Here is a 25,616-nt window from a genome sequence, read left to right as displayed (position 1 = left end):
CAGAAGGTGCTGATCACTTCCGCTGTAACTGGGGAAACCCTGAATGTTTCTAGACTCTCTGTTTAGGCATTGATGGCTCGTCAACCTGCACTCTGAACATCTGGGATTGTTTGACTCTTTACCGCCGCCAACCTGCTGCTTAGAAATCTTTGTGCAGTTAAAAGTCCAACCTGCTGGATGTAAAACGGCTAAAAGCAAAGAAAACGCATCTCTCCTGCGTCCCTGCAGGGATGAAAAGGTTCGCGCTGCATTAAAGGGGGGTTCTTTTAAAACCACTAAAGCAAAACTCCAAAGGTTAAAGCTTAAAGAAGTAAAACAAATACCACTCCACAGGTCAGAGGGGGCACGGGGCGACTCAGTATTTGTCTGTGACTGCGGCTATAAACAGGTTTAATGGAGCGGATCTCCTCTCAGGGATCACGGGGCTTAAAGTGACAGAAGACACAGTCCCTGAAGCATTCAGGGGTCGTTTACCCTCTTATGAGCTCAACTGCAATCTTAAGTCTTAAATGTGACCTTAAACTGAGCTGGAGGAGACCAGTCCGGCTAAATCACCGTCACCTCTGTGGAACTTTTGTAAACTGGTTTTCTTCAGCTTTCATTAAGAATGTGACACTGTTCTATGGAGCTCTTTGACTTCCCTGCAGCATTCAGGAATAAGAAAAGCTTTGAAGTGAACGGCACCTGATTTTCATCACTCTGTATTCAACTCGAACACTGGGACAGTTTCATCCTGGTCAGAGGTCTTCGGATGAGTCAAAGGTTCAACAGTGACCCGGGACGGTCTTTACTTTCAGGCTGACTATTGCTTTATAAGCTTAGGTGTCATTTCTTCTTCCAAACCCTGGATGTCCTGGGCCGCAGCTCCTCGTATATTCCCAGATAAAACAACTTTCATTAAGAGGAGGATGTAGCCGCTGACCGCACGCCAACACTTAACCAGCGCTGTTCATCAAGGTGACTTGTTCTTGGCTCTTTCTCTGCAGAAATTTAATTTAAAAGTAATATTCGTAAACCTGCTGCAGAGAGCTCTCCTCCCTCTTTTCTCTCTGAATCCTCCTCAGCTGGGAAACCGTCCGAGTCCGGCCGGACGCCAGACTAGTAGTCAAACTGTGAATTATCCTCGTTTCCTGTTTAAAATCCCCAAATCCTTCTTCAGCCAGAGCTGAGGCACTTACTTTCTGTCCAGGTAAGCCGGAGTCACCGGGGTCTCCCTTTGGTCCAGGGCGGCCCTGAAGGCAGAAAACAACAACGTGAATGAGGATCAGTAACAGGACATTCAGCACAAACATGTTCTGGTTCATCCAACATAAACAGATACTTTACAAACGCAGTGATCCGTCTCCAGTGGTGGAAGAAGACTTCAGGTCTTTGGTTTAGTGAAAGGAGAAACACCAACATATAAAGATACTCCACTACTGTTTTATAGTTTTATTTTTCCATTTCCATGATGTTTTATGGGTTTTATTTGACTATTTTTATCATATTTTATTCCATTTTATTCACTGTACTTTTTGTTTGTTAGTTAATTGTTGTAGTTTAGTTTTTCCTTTGTAAAGCCTGTTGTGACATTGTTTTGAAAGCTGCTTTATGAATAAAGTGTATTATTATTATTTGCATAAGGAGAAACGCATGTTAAAGCAGATGTAATAGCATTCAAGACGTAGCCATAAGTTGCAGATTGGATCAGACCACATGCAGAAGTGGTCTAGTATTTTCATTAGATCTCAGCCAGCTGTGAGGCCCAATTTGGATCTCAACATGTAGATTAGTTAGGAGGGGGGGGGGGGCTGGTGGACTCAACAAACATGGACCGTCGCAGACAGGGTTAGGGTGAAGACTTGCTTCTTCAGTATGTGGTCAAACTGTACGGAGTGCATTTCCATCGGCCCCTTCCTCCCCCAGACACAGATCTCATGTTAATGTCAGCTGTACTTGACATCTGCACAGTTTGGCCACGATCTTAAGAATAAAAGTTGAAAGATCAATAAACTCTGCCTGCTCCTGATATCTTAAACTGTCCATCAAAGAGCAGTATGGACTCTTGGGGAGGCGAGCTTTAAGCTGAAAGAGATACAGAAAAGGGAAAATGAATCTACTAAAATAACAGCGACATGGCTTCAGTTGAAGGTCACGTGACCGAAGGAGGGCGCCGACTGCAGACAAGCTTCTTCACTAACTGTGAGTCTGAGCCGGAGTCATGTTAGCCTAGTTAGCAAGGATGCTCAAAAGTAGCCTACATCTGTCATGTGACCCTCGCCTCACCACGTAGCGGTCCCTCGAGCACATCCTGCATCACTTCCCTCCGCCATGTTTGTGTCTCACAACTCCGCCTACCTCATCTGCATACTGAGATCCAATCACAACACAGGAAAGGGTCTGTTGTCAGACGTCTTCATCAGATCCATATCACATGTTAATAAAAACCAGGTGAGAAGAATAATCTCAGCCCCAGCTCCTGAACACCAACACAAGAGATCTCGTTTTGCTCACTCTGTACCAACTAACTATATGTCATGTTACACACATGTAGTGGAGTACAGAGTATAAAGTACTTCTGAACAGTACTACAGAGTAAATGTACTTTCCACCGCTGGCTGTCTTGTGACCTTTGTGGAGTTTCATCTGGACCCTTCTCGTCTCAGAGGTGGAAATCCAAACATTCAGTGATACTGAGGTCTCGGCTCTCTGTGGTATCACGTCTTCCCCTCAGACATGAAGGAATGTGAATCTCTGCCACAGATACTCCCCAGCTTGTAAATTCCCTTCATAATAAATCACTAAATAATCCCCCCTCCGGTGCGTCGAGGCATCCTGGGATTTATGTTTAGCTGCTGAAGAGGCATCGCCTGTGTGGCTCAGAGAGGGGAGTGTGTGTCAGGTGTGTTTATGGACTTACAGCCTCTCCGGGAATCGACAGCCCGCTGGGTCCTTGAGGGCCGGGCAGACCCATGGGCCCAGGTGGTCCGTTATCTCCGCGTGGGCCGATCGGTCCCTGTGGAGGAAAGAAGGTCAGACATTTTAAACACAAGAGGAGTTTCTCGCTGATATCTGCTGTTATAATCTGTGGAAAAGACCAACAGGAGAGGAGGAATGCTGCTGCTCGGATCGAACCAAACCCCCCCCCCCCCCCGTATCAGGGAGGAAAAGCAAAAACATGCATTCAATAAGTGGAATCAGATGTTCTTCCCCTCTTCAAAGCTTTCGTACTTTAAACAATCTTTTGTTTTCATCGAGGGCTGATAGCTGAAGAGTCCGATCCAGCTCAAACAATACTGTCATGGACTTCTTGTTTCCTCTAGCGTTAATTTAAAAAGGTGAAGTCCTAAAGATGAGAGAAAAAAGGTACTTACAGCAGGACCGCCCTCTCCTCTTTCACCTCGGGGACCTTTGCTGCCGGGGGCACCCTGAGGAGGACCGACATTTGTCATGTTAACACAACAAAGACGAGGCAGACCGAAGCTCATCTGTCAGCTCTGACAAATATCAGGGGCTTTAAGATGGAACAAAAATCCACCTTAAAGCCCCTGAACACCTGATTTCAGGTCTTAAGTGCTTCAGTATACCTTTAAATGTTCGTGGGAAGGAAATCATCAAGTCACAGAGGCAGTGAGAAGCTGCTCGAGTAGGTTTTCAGGGACTAACACGCTGTTGGTTTTGGTCTTTTCATGGGATTTGTTGACAATAAGAAACATAGAATAACTCCAGCGTACATAAGTGAGTCGGGGGGGGGGGGGGGATCTGTCAGACGGATCGGCCTTCGTCGTGCTGCACCACAGTTTACCTTCTCCCCCCTCTTAAAAGATTTTATGAGGCATTGCAAAGACGTTTCCCATGGTTAATGTGCTTCAGGGCGCAATATTCTCCCTTGTACAACAAACAGTATATAAATAACCATAAATAACCTGACAAGGGAGAGCTGTTACGTACGTATAAGAAGTAACACCACTGCAGAAAATGTTCCATTACAAATCCTGTGTAGAACGTTAAATCCCCCAAGTTAGAGATAAGGGAACACTAAAAGCATGACAATCCCCCAAAAAGATCGGGGGAGGGATCTCATGCTTCTATAAAATCATGTTGACCAGAAACCAGTCAGCTGTATGTATCTTCAGCTGAACTCCAGCTTTCCAACCGTCTCCTAGAAATTATGTTTTTATACCACTAATTAACAACGACAACGACAAGTAGCATAACACACCCAGATCTTCTGACTGAACTGTCAGAACGGTCGAGTTGCATTGTGGGTAATGTAGGCACCAGGTAGAAGAATGCGTGGAGTAAAGGAGACGATATCTCTGGTTCTCCTGGATCCATTTTTAAACCATCGTGTCCGTCGTGAGTCCGGCAGTGTTTCAGGTGGAGGACTCTTTTAACCTTAACCTAACAACTAATAAGAAACAGGGCGTGAACCCCAGGCTTTGGTGTTCCTGCACTTTGACACCACCCACCCCACCCCCCTCAGATTCAGGGCGCTTACGTTTCCTCCAAAACATGTTTGGCAAAAACCATTTAGTGTATAAACTTAATTTCTAGGAGGCCGGGTAAGATTTTCCATTACAAAGTTTAAAAAATGGAAAACTGTACGTAGTTCCTTCCAGCATCTGTAAATGATAACTATGTTTTTCAGAAGGACAGATTCAGGTGATACTTACCACTGGTCCCTGAGGCCCTGGTACCCCGGTGCCCTCTGAGTTACAGGTGCAGGAGTTGGGAAGAGACGGACACTTCAGCTCGTCTCTCTGGTGGAGACAGAAACACACCTCAGTGAAAAACAACAGAAACACAAAGACTGAACCTTCTGACTGACAGAACTGAATCAAAGAGCCAAAGAAAATCCAGTCCAAGTTTCAGCTGATTTAACTTTGGACGGGGCTGACAGTTAATATCTGACGTCCTCAAAAAGTGTCTTGAACAAGAAAGCAGTTGAGCAAATCTGAAGTTAAAGATTCCTCCAAAACGTTTTGAACCCAGTCTCCTGAAGGATACGTCCCAGTGTTGCTTTTCACTCCAGATTTCTGTACGTTAAACTTTCACAGAGCGCAGAGCCAAGAAGCTTTGAGGTGACGTCTTCTGGAGCCGCTCCACGACAAAGAATACCAGAACAAATCTCTCCGACGGGCGATTTAGAGCTTAGAGTCGAGTTTAGACTCTCACAGCCTGACAGCTGCTACGACCTCCATCATCTGTACACCGACCAATCAGACATCACGAGAGCCAACGTTTTAACAATCAATTAACTGTCGTTTATCAGGAAGAATTGGGAAACTTTTACTGGTTCCAGTTTCTTAGATGGAGGATTTTCTTTGTGTCGCTGTTGACATTAAGATGTATATGTAATATGTTTTGAGTGAAGAGTGTGACGTCCAACAAACACATTAGTTAGCAACATATGAGCTTTGTGGTAGTGAGAAGTGGTGTTTCTGGGAAATGTAGTTAATTTTTATATAAAAATTAGAAAAAGACGACAGATCGTTTTGAAAGTTGCTTGCGATAATTTCATTGAAGTGTAAACAAAAAACATGACGACTAAAATTTAACAAACCTGGATCTCTTTTCTTTGTCAGGCATGAATCTTCTTGATGATCTGCGTCTCAGTGGAGGTTAACTGACCTAGAATTGTCCATATGTTGCTGGAGTTTGTAGACGTATCAGCTCATGCAGGACATGATTGTGAAACTGTACATTTCCACGCTGATCTCCTCAGTTTGAATCATTTAATAATTGTCAGTAAGACAGTCCAGCAGCTGTCCTCGCTCTGCAGCAATTGAGATAATAATCCACCGGAGTTGAATCCTTTTCAAGCTCTTTTGGACGTCCGACTGCAGACGTGCTGCGCTCAGACAAAGCTTTATTTGTTACAGCGTCTCCGGAGATCTCTGCAGGGACTCCAGTGAGAGACCTTCACATTGAGGAAGGCCAGAGTCCAGCCACTAAACAACAGCCTGCGCTGTTCTGCATTTAAATCTCTCATACTGCAGCTCCGGCTGATGCCCAAATATTTAACTGTCTGCAAACAAATGTTCCTCTCTTTTTCGTCTCGCTGGTTCTTGAGAAACACCAGAAGTTTTTTTTTTCATACGAGCTGATGTGTGAGGGATGAAGGACGGAGAAAGAGGAACAACTACACAGCTGTAAGCTCACTGCAGGCTGCTGGGCTCGCTGAATTATACGACGCTGAAGAGTAATTTAACACCAGGTGTGTCTGTTGAACCTGTGGGTGGGGTCAGGTGGGGTCAGGTGGGGTCAGGTGGGGTCAGGTGGCAGGTAGTGAGTTGAATCTCTGTTAGCTGATAATCAAACATCAGCAGGTGGCAGAGAAGCAGTAGTAAACTTGAATAATAAATAAGCTGACTCGGCTGGTGCTGGTGTTCTGGCACACCCTGGAGAGCACTTAGTTTTTACAACCTGGGTCTTGTTTTTGTAGTTTTGTCCATCATTCATATGTGTTGCCTTGACATTTTACTCACCAGGTCTGAAGACGCTGCCACACCAGCAGTGTACTTCGACAAAGGAGTTCAGACAAGCAAATCCCCCAGTTTAACTCAATTATCTCAAAAACTAATTTGACAGCCAGTACTTTTATATTAACAATGGATCAAGTGCCAACTCTTAACTGTGCAAAGTGAACAGAAACAACGCGTCCGTGCGGCTCATACTACAGGAGGAACAGTGGGTCAGAGGACACTTACATCATTCACTTCATGTAAAGATATTTGGATTAAATGGAAACCAAGAGAACAACTTGTAAAACTCTATATGTGAATTCACAGTTGTGTCAGCTGTGTGACTCTCGGCTGCTTTCTCTGAAACTCACATGGTGTTTTGTGTTGTACCTCTCGCCCTGTTGTGCTTTCATCAGCTGGCTCACACTCCTGCGTGTCATATATACTGGGCTTGTTTTTCCTCTTTGACTCGGTCCTGATTCTGATTACGCTGCTCTGAGCTTTGATGTGCTGCTGAGTCTGAAACGACACACTGAGCTGTTTGGACCTGCAGCTGGGCGTTACAGTACAAACACTTAACTGCTTTTTACTGTCGGGAGGTTATAATTACTTCCACTCTTAACTGCAACTAAATGTGTCATTAAAAGGTTTAGCATTGTCCCTGTTGAGTTTTGGAGATTTTCCTCCAAAAAACGTTTGAGGACAACCAGGTGGCCTGAGGAAGGAATGCACTTACACACAAGCAGATGTGAGTTTCAGAGATTTTTGGGGCGTCTTTTGGATTTCGAGTCGCTCCGGAAACAGAAATAATCTCAGGACGGTGTTTATAAAATAAAATCTGGCTTCACATATCAAGATGACCTAACCACCACAAGCAAAGGCCTCTACAGTTTCTTTACATCCTGTTTAAGAAAACAAGATGTGCATTGAAAGCATGTGTCTAATCAGGCCTCGAAGATCCACAAAGTCTTTGCTTTATTTTGCCAATGATTTAGATTTTTTTGTTAAGAGCTGATTTCAAAATGATACCAGGGAAGAAAATCTTTAGTGTACAGGCCAAAAAGTCCATCAGCCATTTCTATATTTTGTAATGCAAATAGATCGTAAGAGCAGAGGAGACGCTCCTCACGAGCTGATTATCTGCAGCGGGGGGGGGGGGGGGGGGTTCCCTTACCATAGACGGGAGGTCACAACATCTGTCCCTGCTGGTCCAGCCCAAGCTGCAGACAATATCGAACATCTGGAGCTGGAACTGCGGAGAGGAAACCAAAGAAAACATGGAAATGGTGTTGTGGTACATGTGTCTCTGATACGCCCTTCACAGCTCCCAGCAGAGAGCGCAGCACAGCCCAGTCCCATCACGTTGCATGTTAACGTTCAGTCCCGCTCCACTCGACATGCTCAGTCTAGTGTCCATTTTAATTCAGTTCAATCATGATTCTGTACAATGCCCTCCAGCTGACTGTGGATGTTATGAAGCGCTGATCTGTGTTCAGCTTCACGTAAGAACTCATGTTACAGTTCAAGACGGCCACAATTAAATCAAGAGCTCCTTCAAATCGAGTGCAACTTGAATTAATAAATGTTGCATTCAGGTACGACCAGTGGTTTATATTAGCTAATGTTAGTAAGACGCTGCTGAGTTAGCTTACCAACCAGACTTTAACCTGAAGAAAACATGTCCCCATATTCTCTAAGTGGGTCTCTTCTGCTGTACTGCAGCTCTTGAAACCGTATTTCATCATGTCTAACTGTTATTTGGGTATTTGTTGTATTTGCAGAGTGTCAAATGAAAGTAAAACGCATCTAAAATCCTGCAGGACCAGAGTTTACTTACAGTCGCTGATTCTCCTCTGGAGCCGATGGACTTGGACATCTTGCCCAGAACCTGGTAGCCATCGCTGGATGTGTTTCCAGAGGCCTTGATCTCCTTCTCAGCCACTTCTTGGCAGTCGATGTTGAGTTTGACGCCGGTGGATGAAACCAGGACGTGGAGCTGCAGAGAGAAAGGGAGAGGCAGAAGAGGAAAGGAGGGAAAATAACAGAATAGATTTTATTGGCACGTTCTTTGTTCTGTTACCAAGTCTTGTGTCTGTTTTTTATCCTGATGGTCTGCAAATTATTAGGTTACGCTGAGTCTGCCGGTGGACGTGACTCCATCGATGTAGTTCTGTTTATTTAAAACACAGCTGGAATGTAAGAGAGCTCACAGAGAGGAAAACCAACCACCATCTCTCAGTTCATTCAGAAGAAAAGATGCTCCATCAGAGCTGCAGAGAGGAGGAAGCCAAATACTGATCGTATAGGAACTTTTTCTTTGAGCAATCTGGGAATTTAGAGTCACAATAAACTGAATGAAAACACTTCTTCACCTTGTTGTTGTTTGCTCCTATTTAAAGATGCCAAATCCCCTAAAAACTGCAACTTTTATTACCATTGCTTTTATTTTCAGGAGAACATTTAAAGGGGTTACTTCAGAGCAGCCTGGTTGGGATGCAACATTACAAGTTTTCTGTCCCAAATCCAAAACCTCAACTCAGGATATCAGGAAGGACTGATCAGTGCTCTCATTCTCATTCACTTTATCGTACATAAGGAGCGATTTAATGTTCTGATGCACCAACGTCCGGTATTTGAATCAGTATCGAGAGAGAACATGTTCCTGAAAGTATTCCAGTTTCACAGTAAAGTTCTCCCACTGTCTTCACATCAAAGTGCCCTTATTGTGAAAGCACATGCAGGAAGCGATGGCGTAGTACAAGCAGCAGACGTACACATCTCAGTCAGTTCACCACAGAAAGGTGGAGCAAAACAGAAAACTATTTACTGTGAATTCGTCATGTCACAGCAGATACTTTAACTACTTAATAAGGTCATTATCAGGGCTGATACTGATTCATACCTGCAGCTTTATGTATAAATTCCCTCCGCTCATCTATTCTGATATCCTGCTCAGACACATCTCAAAGATTCCTCTCTTTCCCCCAAAAAACCTTGAAATGCATCTCATTTTAGAAGCCAAAGCTCCCAAAATTCCTTCCCTCCATCTCATTGGGCGTCTTATATCGCTTCAGCAGTGATTTATCTCTATTACACACACACTGCCACAGTGCATTTCTCCTTACTCAGACCTCCCTCGCCACATCTCCTCATGATGTCATTTTGCGGTAAACCACGAGCGCTGCCTTTACAACAACTTTTCCTCGAGGCCGGCTCCTCTGAGGCAGCGGCCGGTCAGAGCGAGTCCAGCTGTGAGGAGGGAAAGCCGCGGGCTGGCAGCTGTGGCGGCCGCGGCTCGCTGCTCGCGGTCAGTCGGCGTCCGCGGAAATGCAGAGGCATGTTTAACAGAGCGGAGAGCAGACGCTGCTCGCGGAAACACTGAGGCGTCCAAGAGAGACTTGAGGGAGGGAAGCACAGCGGAGTCTCCATTTACACTCTCAGGCTTTTATCTGATGCTCAGCAGCTTCTGGTGTCGCTCTCAACACTTCAACAGGCTGCACTTGTCTGTGTCTGAGTTTCAGCACTGATATGGTCATACAGAATCTGCCAGTATTTAAATGTGATCAGGTCCAAAACTGAAGAAAACTCAGATTTTTATCTCGTCAGGCTGGAAAATCCTCTGAGATTTAGAGGAAACTCTGAAACATTGTTCCTGTAAAACACAAACTGATGTATTGGTCTCGTGTGGATCTCTCTCTCTCTCTCTCTCTCTCTCTCATAATATCAGCTATTATTGGCACCAGACCTGCCAAAATAAAGGCGGTTCTGAATACAGAACTTCATTCATTTTTCAAGCTTTTCTTCCAGCTTTGGAAATCTTTTGAGCCTCATTTTGGATTTTGATTTGATCAAAATTTTATGTGACATTAAATTTAAACATGTTCCTTCATCACCATGAACACACACACTGCAGTTTATCTGGACTCAGTCCCACACACACCGTCCTGCTGCCCCGAATACTCACTAGAGCTACACATGTGGACTCATCCGCCGCTGAAAATAGTCCCCAACAAAAGCACTGTTTCCTCCCGTTTGTTTGATTAAAAACTACAGCGAGCAGCTGTTTGAGGAAATGACTGAATCATTTCTTTTAAGAATTGTTTTGTTTTTAAAGATTTAGAAGACAGATTACAGATTTGTTAGTGAATCTGTGTATTTTGCCTATCTGTGTGTCAGAACGTAATAACTAGTATTGTATCTGTCAGAACAGATAAAAACTGTATTTCAGAGTATCGTGTGGCCGTTAAACTTTGCACAGCGCGTATATAAACGTGGGGCTTTTACATTAAGGTTTATGTGACAGTAAAGATAACTGTATGTTTTATCACTTCAGTCTTTCAGCGGCTGTGGGTCTGATCTCATCTCTCTCCTCTGCTCTTTACCGGTTTGACACTAACAGCTTTTTAAGTGTTCAATGAACCTGTAAAGTAATAAGAATGTCTTTAACTTAACTTTATTTTCAGACTGCTCTGACTCATACGTCTCCAGGATGTCCTCATCAGTCAGAGCATCTTTATTTGCTATCTCTCTGTTGAATGGACGTTTACTGGCAGGACAGTTAATCTGTTTCTCTGCAGTTGGCGCAGATCAGATCAGTGATGGTGGCTGATAGTTAACGCAGAGATCTCAGGGAGGATCTTTACTCTAATCCTTGCTTAGTCCCATCGGACCACAGAGACGCTCAGAAACACTTCAGGTATCCACAACAGATCTGAGGTCTGCTGTTCAACACATCTGCGGCGCTGAGTCAGCTGGTTGGTAAAATGCTGCGAGGTGAAGGGGATTAGAGAATTCAGACGTGGTGATGTGGCGGACCCCGACATCTTTCATCGACTGGCACAACAACAGACCCAAACATCAGCTCACAGGGAGGCTGCAGTCAGGTTAAAGCAGACTTTCTAAATCATGTCTGTGCGACGTGCTGACAGCGAGTTCCAAACGTCCCAGTCAGCTGCAGAGGTTCAGTCCCGGGACTAATCGATTCTCCTGCTCTCTTATTTTTATTGTTGCCGGCGGGTTCAGCAACAGAAAAAGAAAAAAAAAACATCTAGAGTGGAGGCGTCAAAGGTTCAACCTTCACGACGTGCATGTGTCCACCCTGCAGCAGTGTCCTTGAGCATGGCACTGATCTCCAGGCAGCTATCTGGTTTACAGCCAACTCTGACCTCTGACCTCTCTGTGGAGGGGGGGGGGGGGGGCAGAGAAGGAAGAATTTCACCCTCAGGGATCAGTTCTGCTTCACTTTCTCTTCCCCTCTGAGGGACCGAAGAATTTTATCACAACTGAAACAAACAAATGTCAGTGAGTGTTTCCAGAGAAATTCCTTCTGAAAAAGCCTTTTAATTTGGGGCTGACTGAGTGGATTTTAATCCCATCTGGATTTTATGGAGTTATTTTCATGTCTTGTGTTAAAGACAAACCCTTTACATTCCACAACTGCCTTCACTTTTCCAGCCTGAGGGAAGAGAGGAAGACGTCAAAACTAAATTATGGCTAAAAGTGAGAGGAGCAGTCTGATCAGGGGGCAGCTGTCGCCACAGAGCAGCAGGTAATCTACATCACTGACAGGCTCCTCTATTATTACAAATTTCTCAATGAGAGACGGACTCTGAAGCCTCCCTGCTGACACTGATGTCTCGCCCTGCAGCAGACGCAGCGCACAGAGGCATGCTGGGAGGTAAAACCACAGTGCAGCAAGAATTCCCCTGCGGTCGGCTACCAGAGGCAACGGAGGCAAGAGCGAGCGCCTGCCGTCCAAACCTCCTCCTGGGCTGAGAGGAGAAACTGCAGAGAGGCATGATGGAGGAGAAGCACCGCCTCCCTGCTGGCGCTCCGTCAGCTCCTCTGATGTAATTGTTTAATAGCAGTGACCCAATATTTTCCAGGCGAGCGTCCCAGCAGCGACTGCAGTGCATTTTCTATGGCCTCCCCCTCTCAGAGGAGCTTATGGATCCTTATGAAACTTTGTGATATTGTTGCACATCTGTCTGCTTCCTCCAGCGGTTTGTCTCGAACAGGAGCGTCGTTATCGCCTCTGACCTCCACTACAGAATACAACACATTCCCTGTGAGTGGAAACTGCCCCCAAAGCCCGAGCCCCCCTGCAGAGAGTCGCTCACCAGGCCAAAGAAAAGACGGCTTGTTTTTATTTGTTTGGTGCATTAACCTTCTCTTGGCAGGAGTCCAATCTCAGGTGACCGTCCCACTCAGATAAAAGTTAAAGATCTTACATTTAAGCCACCGTATCTACAGAAAAACTGATTTTTGACGAGTCTCTTCACTCTTAAAGTCACGTCATAAATCAGCAGCTTTATGGTCCATCGCTCCACCTCTGGCTGCATGTTTAAATCGAACCAATCCAACGTGAGTCAGACTGTCTGTGGGTCATTTTATAACATCCAGGAGATGCAGACGTCCGCCTCCATCCGTCCATTAAGACCGTAATCAATAAAACACGGCCTCACTTTGCAGACTGTGTTTTTACAACCTGCAGAGGACCATCTGTTTGTCTGAGCCCTCATAACTTTTAAAGGAACACGTCTGTAGTTGCATGTGAGGTGCTCTGACTGACTGTAATATACAACACATTTGGAATCTCAGGCATTCGCAGTATCTGTTTGACCTCGGGACGTCCAGCGAGAACAAAGCGGAGCGATTCGATTGATGTGTCACGCCGCAGTCACGCTTCCAACGAACATGTTATATTACATTATTCATTAAAGACACATTTGAGCTTTGTTCAACTTAAATATGATGGAAACCAAAACTACCTGCTGGACTTTAACTGCTGCCACACTGGAAACCTCCCTGTGGCATGTTTACTCTGCTGTCTAAGCATCTTTTCTGCACGACACATTGACGTTTGTTTGTTTGTTTGGTGCAGCAGGTTTGTCACTTCTGCTGGTTTTACCTTGTGGAAGCTTCCGTGGAAGATCCTCTTCACTTGATCGGTGTCGAACGTGACCCTCTGGATCTCCCCACTCTCGTCTTTGTTGTAGAAGGACACCGTCTGGCTGGAGGCTGAGCAGAGAGACAGAGACAAAAGAAGAAACGTTGCACACTGATTTCCGTGAATGAGACGTGTGACTTCAGCTAAGAGTCTCACGTTTGTTTCACTGTAAGTAAGCTCCGGAAAATAAGACCTGCTTTTATCTGCGATTCAAATGTAATGTCCAAAACATAAAACAATGTTTACATGACAGGAACAAACTGCAGCTAGTTAGTTAGCTATCCCAGCTAGTGCCCAGCTTTAAAGTGAGATGAGAAGACTCTCACATCTGCATGAAGGTGGAGCCATGAGATGGTTAGCTTAGCTTAGCACAAAGACTGGAAACAGGGGGAAACAGCTAGCGAGTGACCTTTGGCTTCGTCAGTCTTCTCATCCAACTCTCCACCAGAAAGCAAATTACTGTTCCTGATGTTTGTTTCTGCCTGTGGAGGATCTGAACGTCGCCCAAGAACCAGAACGAGCGATCATCACCGGAGGATTTCTATTGAAGCCCAGCAGAGTCCTGCTGACAGACTTTACGAGAGCCAGCTGAGCTCTCGATGAGGTTCTCGTGGTAAAAGGAGCAGCCAGGGGGCTCAGCAGGCTCATTACACCCAACTCAACTCTTCATGAACAGATACAGCTGCTCCACATCCCCCTCACACAGTACCACGCTGTGTTTTCATGCCAGCGCCCTCCTCCTCTCGACACACACACACGTCTCTGGATAAGAAGACAGGATCATATTTACGGTCGATGGTGACGCCGGTCTCTGGCTTGTGATCTTGGGTCGACACCTGCCAGATGTCGAAGGCCTCGGTGGGCGAGTCGGGCAGCAGGCGGAACATCAGGATGATGGTGTAGGCTTGGGGAAGACCGTCGGGGTGGATCTCTCTGTTCAGGAGACAAAAAGGGACGACATGTTAGATTTATTGTAAACTGAGTGACGGCAGGCTGAAATCATGAGTAAGAAGAGAGGTAAAGGGGACATTCGAGAGGAGAGGAGGGGACAACAGACCTAGGACACCTGAGTGCACCAGGTGAAACAGGTGACACATTAAAGTGCGGAAACATCAAGAATGCAGATGCTTCTATACGCGACATGATGGGAAACTGATGTGACGTGTTGTGGCTTTCACCGTCACCAGATTTCAACCCATCTGAACACCTCTGGGACGTTTTTAAACCTGGTCTGTTTAGTCTGGACACGGCAGTTGTGCTCAGGTCCAGAACAGCTACTACGTGGACCTCGTGGTGAGATTGTTCCCGAGGTCACGAATGAACTTAGAACCTCGAAACATGAATGAATTTACATCCTTAACTCACTTTACTGTAGCTGCTGTTCACATGATGCCTGATTCTGTTCATGTCGGAGCACAAATCGCTCTGTTTATTAGATATTATATTATTAGATATAAACATATTTGAACTTGCACACGAGAAAAGGATTTCAATCATTTTTCCTCCACTGGCTCATCTTTTTTAAATCAGAGCAGGATGTTTCTCATTTGTCGCTCTGATGTCACTACACATTTTGGAAAGTCAGACTTGGTAAACAGTCAGAACTCAAGCTGTTTTCCACCACTTTGCATGTGATATTCTGGATGTGGGGCGCCTGTGCTGGGTGGAGGCCAGTATTAGCAGTCTAGTTTGCACTCAGTGGCCTGATGCAGGCTTGTTGTGTAAAGCAGCTTCAGAGGAGACTGAAACACTGATTTAAAGGACGGCTGCACTCTGTCGTGACCTGCAGCTCAGTCCTCGCAGAGCCTCGTAAATCCACTGACCCAGTTTGTAAAGAGAATGAGCTCAAACCGTCTGGACGCAGCTGGGCAGGACGCTCCATCATACAACTGGGAAGTGTTCAAAAGATAAACAATGACAACAAATCTGCAGCGTCACCGGGGAGCTTCAAGCTGAACTCAGCTGTGAAGTTTTGTCCCTGCAGAGTTCAGAGGCTACAAACTTCTCCTGGGGGACTTCAAGAACAAAATATGTTGGCGTTTAAATTGTGAGAACATTGACTGAAAAACAGATTTTTCACATTCGTATTTGCCTCCAGCTTTCCTCCAGGACATATTTTAATCCCAAATGTAGATCTGTATGAACGCAAAGCAGGTTGGTGCTGAAAAACATTGTTCACCCAACCTTCCCCAGAGAAACGGAGATAAACCACGTCAGACTCACGTTGTGGGCTGAGTCAGGAAGGCGTTTTTGTGGAGTCTGTACGCTGTGTAGCTGTTGAAGGAGCCCGGCTCCATAGAGACGCCTTTAACGTAACCGTAGGTCTTCTCCGTCAGGTTGAACGCCTCGAGCATCCTGAAGCCTGAAACACAAATCAGGAGTTTTGGACATCTGACTGAGGCATTCAGGACAGGTTCAAAAGGACAGCAGTGACTTCAGTGTTTTGGTAAATGCTGAATTTAGCATCCTGCGTCATTGTTTGTCCTTACCAGGTGAAGTAAATCCATTCAGGAAAATCAAGGGACACGCTGAGGAACAGGAGAGAAAGAAGGAATACCACAAATTCAGCAACCGTGCATCATTTCCTGGCTGTTTTGTTGCAGTAGATATTCTAGATATAGATAGCCCAAACTTACATGATGTTGCTGTTTCACAAATGAAGGTAATCAGGTTTTCTTTGATGGTGTCAAAAGCATCAAAGTCATCCACGACGAAGACGTGTCTCTCGCTGGGTTTGCTGCCGATCTCCTGCAACTCGACGAAATCCACGTCGGCGACGCCGATGGCAAACACGCTGTAACCTGAAGACGTAGGAGTACAGTCACGATACAAACCAGCAGAGCGAGACGTGATGTCTCCAGCAGCGTGCGTCAGTGTCTGTTACCTGCGTGCATCAGTGTCTGTTACCTGCGTGCATCAGTGTCTGTTACCTGCGTGCATCAGTGTCTGTTACCTGCGTGCTGCAGCTTGGCAGCGTTCTTCTTCACCTCGTCCTGAGAGCGTCCGTCTGTGATCGCTACGACCACCCTGGGGACATTTCTCCTCATTCCATTTTCAATAGAAAAGGCCTTCTCATATGTGTGTCTCAGCGCCACTCCTGCTCAACACAAGAAAACTGTCAGTAAAACAACTGACTGACTGACTCACTGACTGACTGACTGACTCACTGACTGACTCACTGACTGACTCACTGACTGACTCACTCACTCACTGACTCACTGACTGACTGACTCACTGACTCACTGACTGACTGACTGACTCACTGACTCACTGACTGACTGACTGAATGACTGACTCACTGACTGACTCACTGACTGACTGACTCACTGACTGACTCACTGACTGACTGACTGACTCACTGACTCACTGACTGACTGACTCACTGACTGACTCACTGACTGACTCACTGACTGACGGACTGACGGGGCGTGTGATCGAACCTGTCTTGGTGTTTCCTCCTCGGTAGCGGATGTAATGAAGTGAAGACATGGCGACACCTTTGTCTTGATAAGCGTTCAGCTTGAACTCTGTCTTCGCGTCGTCGCTGTACTGCACAAAGGACACCTGTTAGGAGAGACATTAGCAAGAAATCAGGTCGCCAGATAAGATTGTTTCATGACACATAAATCAAACCAGGAGGTATGTCGCTTCCAGCTAGGATCTTTTTTGGATTAGTGAACACAGTCGCAACTTAGGAAACAGGTTAAAATAAAATAAAAACATTTTTGTATCCAGATCCAGGACAGAAGAGTCTGAGAAGAAGTGTTTTTGAACAACAGGGATTTAACTTTCAGAAGAACTGATGCTTGGCTCTGAGACTATTATAGACTTATACAATACTATAGTATATATACTATAAACAACATGTAGTATGTAATCTAAGTTTCTGCATCATAAGTTAATTAATCCACATGTTAATTACTGTAATATTGTTTGGGGAGCTACTAATCCATCCCACCTAAATAAGACACTTTTAATTAAGAGGTTATTGAGAATGAGAATCAAATGAAATAGTCAATCAGCTGCTGCTGTTGATCAGTTATCTTACAGGTCATCAGAGGACTCAATACGGAGGTCACTCTCTCTGGAACAGCTTGAAATCAAAAGATTTTACATTAATGAGCTTAATTACTGTATATTTTTTAATTGTGCAAATAAAACAAAAGAACTGTAGCATGATGTCAGAGCGCACCACTGTCCTGCTACCGCTTCAACGTTTTCTTTACAAACCTGCATTCCTGAGGGTCCGATGACGTCGAAGGCGCCGATCATGCCGGAGACGAAGTGCACGACTTTGGTGAAGCTCTCCTCGCCGATACTCCAGGAGCCGTCGATGAGGAACACCACATCTGCTTTGGCCCCTCTGCAAACTGAAGCCAGAAAACAAGTCAACATGGAGCCTTAAAGTCCAGCGGCCAGACTTCAGGGCAGCATCACAGACACCAGCAGGGAAAATGGCAGCGCCACACGCCATAATTATTATTTGCGAGCTGGAGCGCATAAAACAAGTCAGCTGAAAGAGTGCAACAAAACAAAAAACCATGGAGAAAAATGATGAGATGGAGCCATGTATGGTGATTATGGGTTTCACTGATTAAAAAAACTGGCAAAACAAAACAACATTTGGTCACCAGAAGGGTTGAAAGTGAGCTCTCGTTAATGGGTTCCTCTCAGACGAATGAAGTGAGCAGAAAGCTTTGAATAATCTTTGCCTCATGTGATGCAGCACTACTTTGTCATCCTCTCTAGTTTTACACCGAGCGACACAGACAGCGTCTTTGGACCGGCCTGTCTTCCTTTTTCAACACCTAAGTTGTTGGTTCTTAACAGGCGTGTTCCCCTTCATGCGCCCCACAGGGCCAGCAGCACACGTGGGGCTATTAATCCACCGCTGGCACGAGTCGGATCCAGAAGGAGTCGGAGTTTCCAATCAGAGCCCAGCATGAATGAAAAGACTCGACCGGTTCAGTCGTGAATGTGGCAGCATCACGGAGTCCTGGGAGGAGGTTTGAACAGGTCACTTCTAGGCTTCCTGTAGCTTCTACTGACGTTCAACAGCTAACCGATCTGATCTGTAAAGATTCAGTTTGATTCCTGCCTGCAGACTGGGAGGAGTTTAAATAAAAGCGAATAAGCTCAGATTAGCTTTGGACTCTGCAGCTCTCTGTGTCCTTTAAAGGGTCAGCACTGTGGATGGTGTTGGTCAAAGACACAGATTTCAAAGTTGAGCGTGAAAGATTCTCACAGACTGAATTCCCCCTCGTGTGCAGAGGCACAGATTGTACCGATTGTATTGAAATGACCCATTTTAGATGCTGGCGGGCCTGAAGGACCACAACATTAAGTGTTTAAGCTGTTCAATGTGCTGCAGCTGACTAGCTAACTAGCCATCTAGCCTGCAAACTGGCGTTAGCAGTGCTCACAAAGAAGGTGCAACACAACACTGTGTCCATGTTTATGGATTACAAGGAGACATTAGCTTGAAAGCTAATGTGGTTGATGTTGAAAGCTCGTAGTCGTTGTGATTGTCAGCCTTCCTGCTTTATGCAAACAAGTTTAAAATGAAATGATCTGATTGGCTGAAAAACATTGTATTGTATTCTGACTGGTGTATTCACAGACAGACGCTGATCTGTTTGCTGTAGTGTCATGAGACACTTACCTGCCCATGCTGGGGGGATGGTGGGTGGAGGCGTCGGGGTTGGTGGGAGCGTTGGAACTGGAGTTGGCTTCACCACTACGAGAAACAAAAACAGTTACAAATAGTCATAAACATGGTTGTAATAAATACAGAACAACAGTAAACATGTGGTACGGTGAAGTCATTGCTTTGGATCCGTCCTGTGAGGTGATGTCAGTCAGTGTGTGAATCATGCTTCATATCTCAGACAACTCGCGTCACATTCACACTGGATGTGTTGGGAAGACGCAGCCCGTTACTACCGTCAGGTTTCCTTCTATGAAACTGAGGTGTCAGGCTGTGGAAGCGTTTAATATCCCAAACATTTTCTCAAACACCAGTCTGAATTTGATTAACAAAAATCTTTCATTCATCTTCTGCTTTATTTGTCCAGTTAATCAATAAGCATGTTGCTCTACATCAAAAGAAAAAGACACAACTGGGATTGAACTGACACACTCACATGTTCTCTCTTTGGCGCTGACTCCTGGACCTTCCAGATTCGGGGTCTGAACGAAGACGGTGGCGGTGTAGAGAGCATCGGGGGACAGTCCGTCGAAGCAGTACTGAGGCAGACCGGCGGGGATGGTGATCTCATGTTGTCCTTTACTGGAGGCTACAGAGGAAGGAGACGTGGAGACCTTTCAGAGTAAGAGCTTAAATCAAGAGTAACAAAACCTCACATAAGCTTGAATCTGCACTCTTTTAAATCTTTTACATTGCACTCAACAAATGGAGATTTTCAGAATATTTACACACTTTCTGAGAAGGCACAACCACTTCAGTTAAGTCAAAGATGTTCCACTGGGAAGACGCTCCACTCAAGTGTTTTCTCAAACCTTTCAGAGTGGGAAACATCTTTGAATGAGTGACTTTTGAGGGATAAACAGAAGGTTCACCCTCTCTTTAACCACTTCAGAACATTATACTCAGATAAAACTGTTGCTTTGGTACTAATTTAAAAGACTAAACCAATTGGAGTTTGCTAATGATGCTGTAAAACGTAAATAAGACACCTTAACGGATCATTTATTGTTCGTTTAAACATTTCCATGGGACTCATCAGTCAGGTTGATTACCCTCAAAGGGAAACACTGACTGACATCGTGAGTTCCTCCTGGATGGCTGGAAAGTCGTAGCTCCAGCCTTGTAAACCACACCCAGTGGGTTTTATATACTTTAGCCCTGAATCATCGTGAAAGATTAATATAAGTGGTGAAAAACGTGAGATACTTACTCGGTATATGCATCTCCAGGGGAATGATAGCATTAATGATAATTACCAGTGACTCAAAGATTACTTCCCCAGGTGCTTACACTCCGGCTTTTTAAAACGAACAACTGGCCCCGCTGGCTGATGAGGTTTCCAACTTCAGCCTGTTTTTCAGCTTCGCAAATGACGTAAAATCATTTATTTCACAGCATTTTTCTGTTTCTGTGCTCCGTTTTTCCAGCAGTCTATATGTTTGGATTTATTCGTGAGTTCAAGTTAAAGTGTCTTTACTTGTGTCTCTTGTGAAGACGTGACTACAGTTGTGTCCGTTACGAGCCGCCATCTTTTGGGCTTTTGAATTTGTAGTTCTGTCAGTGTTGCTGGATTTTCTGTTTTGTTGCCAACGGAGGAAAATAAAAGATCAGTTGATGCTGATGAAATTCTATAAAAGCTCTCATCCTTGTCAACGTCTGTGATGAACTAACCCAACAACTGAGTCTCTCCAGTGAATGTTTACATCTCTGCAGGGCAGTGATAGACTGATAATAAGGTTTCCTATTTACACTGCGCATTCTAGTAAGCACAAACAAACAAAGCGTGTTTAGTGCAGAGACAGCTGCCACACATGATGGCCGCTACCTTTCAGCCGCCTGACAGAACAACTCTTAAAGTTAGAGGGACTTTGCGATTCTCTGTCAAATGACAGAAGCCAGCAGCCCTGGTGACGCAGAATGAGCTCTGTAATATCAACAAGTTGTGATCGAAGTCGCTTAATATAAATTGTTGTGGGAAAACATCTCGGCCAGATCTACTCCAAAACAGTGGCCCCATTCATCAAGATAGAAGATACACAGATTTGTCCAGAGAGTGACGTTAACAAAACATTTCAGCTGGATATTAGATAATTCTTGAGACTGGCAGCCACATGTTCTGACCAGTGTTTCCATGGATTTTAAAACATGGAGGAAATATCAGCGGAGAAGACAGAGGCCTCGTCACGATCCCTCGCTCACTGTTTTTCCACTTACTCATCTCACCACCGTCTCCGACCGCTGTTTGCATTTCCATTTGAGAACTAACAGTTGACTGATTTGTTGACTTGAGAGCATCGTCTGCTGCCTTTCACTGGGACGAATTCTCAGGATTTCTGATCCTCTGGTAGTGGTTAACCCGCCATCTGTCTCACGCTAGCAGACCCATATTTGTTCTGGCAAGCCGTCATAGCGGCCCGAACGGCTAATGACTACCATATAGATATTCAAATATGGATGCTCCCTTCCTGGTTTTTCCTGCTCTTTAACCGCTAACCCGTGTCCATGTGCGAATATGAACCAGATGGGATTCAAAGACCCTGCAGTAATTGAAAAGGATGTAATCTTTGCAGACAGAGACACAATTAAAGCTTGGTGGTCGGACGCTTTCAATCCCGGCCAAAACTTGCATCCTGCTTTGAGTAATAATCACAAGGAGGGGGCCTAAAGATAAACAGTCTCCGAGAGGAAAAAAAAAAAAGTCTAGACTCGATCCCAACAGTCTGCTTAACGCTGCGATGGATCTGCAGCATCCACGGCCACAGAGATGAGCTCATCTGGAGATACGCCTTCAAACATCTGCTTATTGCACATATTACCACATGCATCACCTCAAACAAGTCACCTCCGATCAAGATCTGACTGGTAAAGTGGACCACACCACCTCCATCAGGTGCACACATGAATCCAATGCCTCTATGGGAGGTAGAAGTATTGAAGTTTGACAAAACTGAAGGCAGACTTGTTGACACAACTCAGGTGAACATGAAGAGCTCATATGGAAATAAACAGAAACCAACTGTATCTAAAAACCTAAAAACTGGACTGTAGGCATTCAGAAATGGCCATTACAAATGGTGGATATGTTAATGGTGTATGTATCGTGATAATGGAGGAGACTTACGGTCCATAGGGTTGAGTTTGATGCGGTACGATGTGGCCGCCCTGTGAGGAGTCCATTTGATGCAGAACTTGTCGTGTCCGATGTTGAAGGTCTCAATGTTGGTGACGTTCAGGTAGACTGAGGACATAAGGTCACATTTCAACCAATCCAACATATCAAAGAGACAGTTTCATGGTTTTTACAACCAAACTGAACAGTGCACACAGCTCCACTGGTGATGCTTCCAGGTAAAAAAACTGGTCTAAAGTAAGCCAGATCTCTCGACAGCCACGTCCCAAGTCAAACGTCGAGTTGTATCATTATATTTGGGTGGCAGAAGCATCAGCAGTGGAGATCTCAAAATCTGAGCAAAAGCACAATTAGAACACAAATATAGAAAACTATCTGTTGTGATTTGGAATAACTAAGTCGCTCCTGCATTCGTGTCTTCACACAGTTCCTGTACGTACGTGTTGTTCCCTCTCCGGGCAGCGGGGCGCTCATGCCTCCGGTGTACTGAGCCACCACTTCGACATCGTAGGTGGTTCCAGGCTGCAGGTTGTGCAGAGTGTAAGAGGTCACGTCGCCCACAAAGAAATCTATAGGTTGGCCTGTTCCTGGAAAGACAACGGCAGGACCGAATCACGTATCATCACTGGGGTGGTTGTCAACCCAAACACAACTCTCTCAGACACACAGCCAGAAAACAAACATCAAAGAGTGTCTGCAGAGACAGCAACACTATCTGGGAAGCATTTTGCAGACTGTAACTCAGCAGACGCCAAGCTCAACATCGACTTTGTGTGTTGCTGTGACATGTTGTCTCACCTCCGCCCACAGGAGAGTAGATCAGTCTGTATCCCTGGACAGGAGCTGGCACCGGGTCCCAGGCCACTCTGAAGCGGGTGTACCACTCATCTGAGACTCGAAGGTTTCTGGGACTCAACAGGCCGACTGCGACAGAGAGGAGACGCGTGTCAACAGCAACAATCTCTCTCAGCAGGCAACATGGCTGCCTTTCCATTAACACATGACTCTACTGGAGGAGAAGAGAACCTCCTGAATCTTCACATTTTATTTTAGGAGTTCGACCTCTCAGACGTAAAACTGTGATCATGATGAAGCGGGAATGCCCGAATCTCATCAATATCACCAAAATATCAGAGATCCAGTCTGTGGCAGCTTGAGGCTGCTGTGACTTTAAAAGAAGCTTTGGAAGAAGAAGCAGCAGAGCAGCAGAGAAAAAACTGTCTTTAAGAAACAATAAACTGTCTGTCTGGTTTAAAGTGACAGTCGTACTGATCATTTTATTAAAATAAGCTGTTCTGATTCTTTTGATTTTTCAAAATAAAACATAAAAACTGTACACTGAACCACTTCCTGGATGAACATTTCCTCCTCATGAGCGAGTAACTGATTGATTGATTGGTTAATAAGCTGATTATACTTGTGTTTAGATTTGGGTCTTCACTCAGTCTTGTTGAGCCGCTGTGTGCTGACACACACACAAACCTTTGAGTTTCTATTGTGTGTATAGCTAATGCTACTGCTCACCAGTACAGCGCCCTCCCAGTTCGGCTCCTGTGAGATCCCAGTGGTCTGAACTCGTCACGTTAACGCGTGTTGGCACTGTTGACTAATTTATGTCTCCTGTATTTATTCTCACTGTACGGACTCTCTCTCCAGTAGAGCTGCGAGCTGTCGGTGTGTTTAACTCAACTGTTGCATCAGCAGCAGCAGCGAGAGCCGTAACACAGAGTTCACGGGTTCAATCCCGGCAACAAAGCAAGATGCTGATAGAGTCACAGACTGAGAGTAAAAGAATGTGACACTTTTTATTTTCTCATTACAGAAAACAACAGCTCCATTCTGAAAGGAAAACTCCGCTGAGACTTTTAGTCTTTTAGTTTGAAAGTTGGCTCTGAAGAGGACGTTGGACACGCCCGTGCTTTCTCCACAACAGAGCTCAATACTCTCCTTCTGTGTTGCACAATCACCTCCTCACAGCTCCACTGGGGTTTCTGTGGTTGTAACATACTGATCATGTGACGATGGAGAAGCGGATTATGTTGCAGGAGCAGTTCAAGACGTTCCTATTGACGTTGTGTGACTTTTCTTCTTGCAGTGACTTTGGGTCTTAAATTAGTGTCCAATTGAATTAAATAAAACTGGTGATTTTTGTGCTGTTTGACTGGAAACTAGCTGCCATAACATAAACACCTATACGCAGTACTAGATACTGTCAGAGGACCTGCTGCTTTCACTGCACCACCTGTGCAGACACGGAGTGATGCTGCTGGACTTACGCTGTTCTGGTTCTCAACACACTGTCAACCAGGAAAGGTGCTAATCCACATTTCTCATCAGCAGAGAGCGCAGAGTGTCTCCTGTCGCTGCTAACAGAGCTGTAGAAATCTGTGGCTGCCTCACCTGTGCGTCCGTTTCCATTCAGGGACCCTCCAGGGCCCTCTGCGTAGATGGCCTCCACGGTGATGTTGTAGGGGGTGTCAGGGAGCAGATTCTGCAGCATGGCGTTGTTTCTGTTTCCTGGAACCACAGTCTGAGGATCCAAACACCACGCAGTCAAGAGGTTTTCAGACACAGAGGAAAACGTTATAATGAGTGTTTTTACATTCACAGGTTATCCAGAGAATCCTGAACAACAGGGAGGCTGATTCTAGAGAGACGGCCCTCTGGTCTGTGTATGCGTGCCCTGGTGTTCGCTCTTCCCTTGCAGGTACTGGGAGCAGCTGGGCCCAATGCTCCCAGTCACTATAAAATCTGCCACCTGCCTGTGCTGTGTCTGGTTTCTTTACCATCTTCCCACCAACATTCACACACACACACACACACCTCTCCAAAACCGTGTGTAACATTACACAGTGTGGGTCCCTTCACTAATTCACTGGGATTTAACAGTTAACTGACCCTGTGTGGGTCCTAGGTGTTTATGAGGGGGTCTGAGGCCCCCTGTATTTTGCACTCTGGTCAAACACTTCAAAGTGAGTGAATCCTGCTTAGTTTCTGAGTTTGTACCCCGTTCAGTAAGACATGTATGCAAATCTAATCGTGATGCGTAAATATTAAGTCATTAATAAGTGAACGTATGAACTCTGTTTTCGGTCTGAGGGACGAGCAGTCTGACAGTTGTTGGTGTTATGATGTCCTGAACTGTTTCACCTTCTAGGCCTTAACATTGGTTTCCATTCCTTCAGCAGAGTAATCTCTAATAAACAGGAAGGAATCATTTTGTGTCCTGAAGCAGAAAATTGCACTTTATGGAAGCTGTGTACAAACGAAACCTTCTCCATTAGCCACAGATGCTGATTTGTAATAATTGCGTGCATTTATGAATGTTTTAATTCTGGAGGAGTCCTTTCATCGCCGTCCCTCCGCTGCAGTTAGCTGACTCAT

General features: G+C 45.2%; 1 protein-coding gene across 1 annotated transcript in view; it reads right to left on the bottom strand.

The window, feature by feature from the left end:
* Positions 1–25,616, bottom strand: part of col12a1b (collagen, type XII, alpha 1b) — a 107,147-nt gene that overhangs the window by 7,612 nt on the left and 73,919 nt on the right. The window contains exons 36-55 of the mRNA XM_070926287.1: positions 24,633–24,762; positions 23,031–23,156; positions 22,673–22,813; positions 22,220–22,340; positions 19,539–19,684; positions 19,058–19,132; positions 17,626–17,765; positions 16,836–16,959; positions 16,349–16,492; positions 16,032–16,196; positions 15,885–15,923; positions 15,619–15,757; positions 14,186–14,328; positions 13,357–13,466; positions 8,284–8,442; positions 7,621–7,698; positions 4,656–4,742; positions 3,354–3,407; positions 2,900–2,995; positions 1,179–1,232 (exon numbers count right to left, since the gene is read on the bottom strand). Of these exons, the coding sequence (XP_070782388.1) occupies positions 1,179–1,232; positions 2,900–2,995; positions 3,354–3,407; positions 4,656–4,742; positions 7,621–7,698; positions 8,284–8,442; positions 13,357–13,466; positions 14,186–14,328; positions 15,619–15,757; positions 15,885–15,923; positions 16,032–16,196; positions 16,349–16,492; positions 16,836–16,959; positions 17,626–17,765; positions 19,058–19,132; positions 19,539–19,684; positions 22,220–22,340; positions 22,673–22,813; positions 23,031–23,156; positions 24,633–24,762 (2,271 nt within the window). The remainder of the gene's footprint in view (positions 1–1,178; positions 1,233–2,899; positions 2,996–3,353; positions 3,408–4,655; positions 4,743–7,620; positions 7,699–8,283; positions 8,443–13,356; positions 13,467–14,185; positions 14,329–15,618; positions 15,758–15,884; positions 15,924–16,031; positions 16,197–16,348; positions 16,493–16,835; positions 16,960–17,625; positions 17,766–19,057; positions 19,133–19,538; positions 19,685–22,219; positions 22,341–22,672; positions 22,814–23,030; positions 23,157–24,632; positions 24,763–25,616) is intronic.

The sequence above is a fragment of the Enoplosus armatus genome, chromosome 19, assembly GCF_043641665.1.
Source record: "Enoplosus armatus isolate fEnoArm2 chromosome 19, fEnoArm2.hap1, whole genome shotgun sequence".
NCBI lineage: Eukaryota > Metazoa > Chordata > Actinopteri > Centrarchiformes > Enoplosidae > Enoplosus > Enoplosus armatus.
Note: the sequence above shows the minus strand (reverse complement) of the source record. Positions and strands in the feature narration are given on the sequence as shown.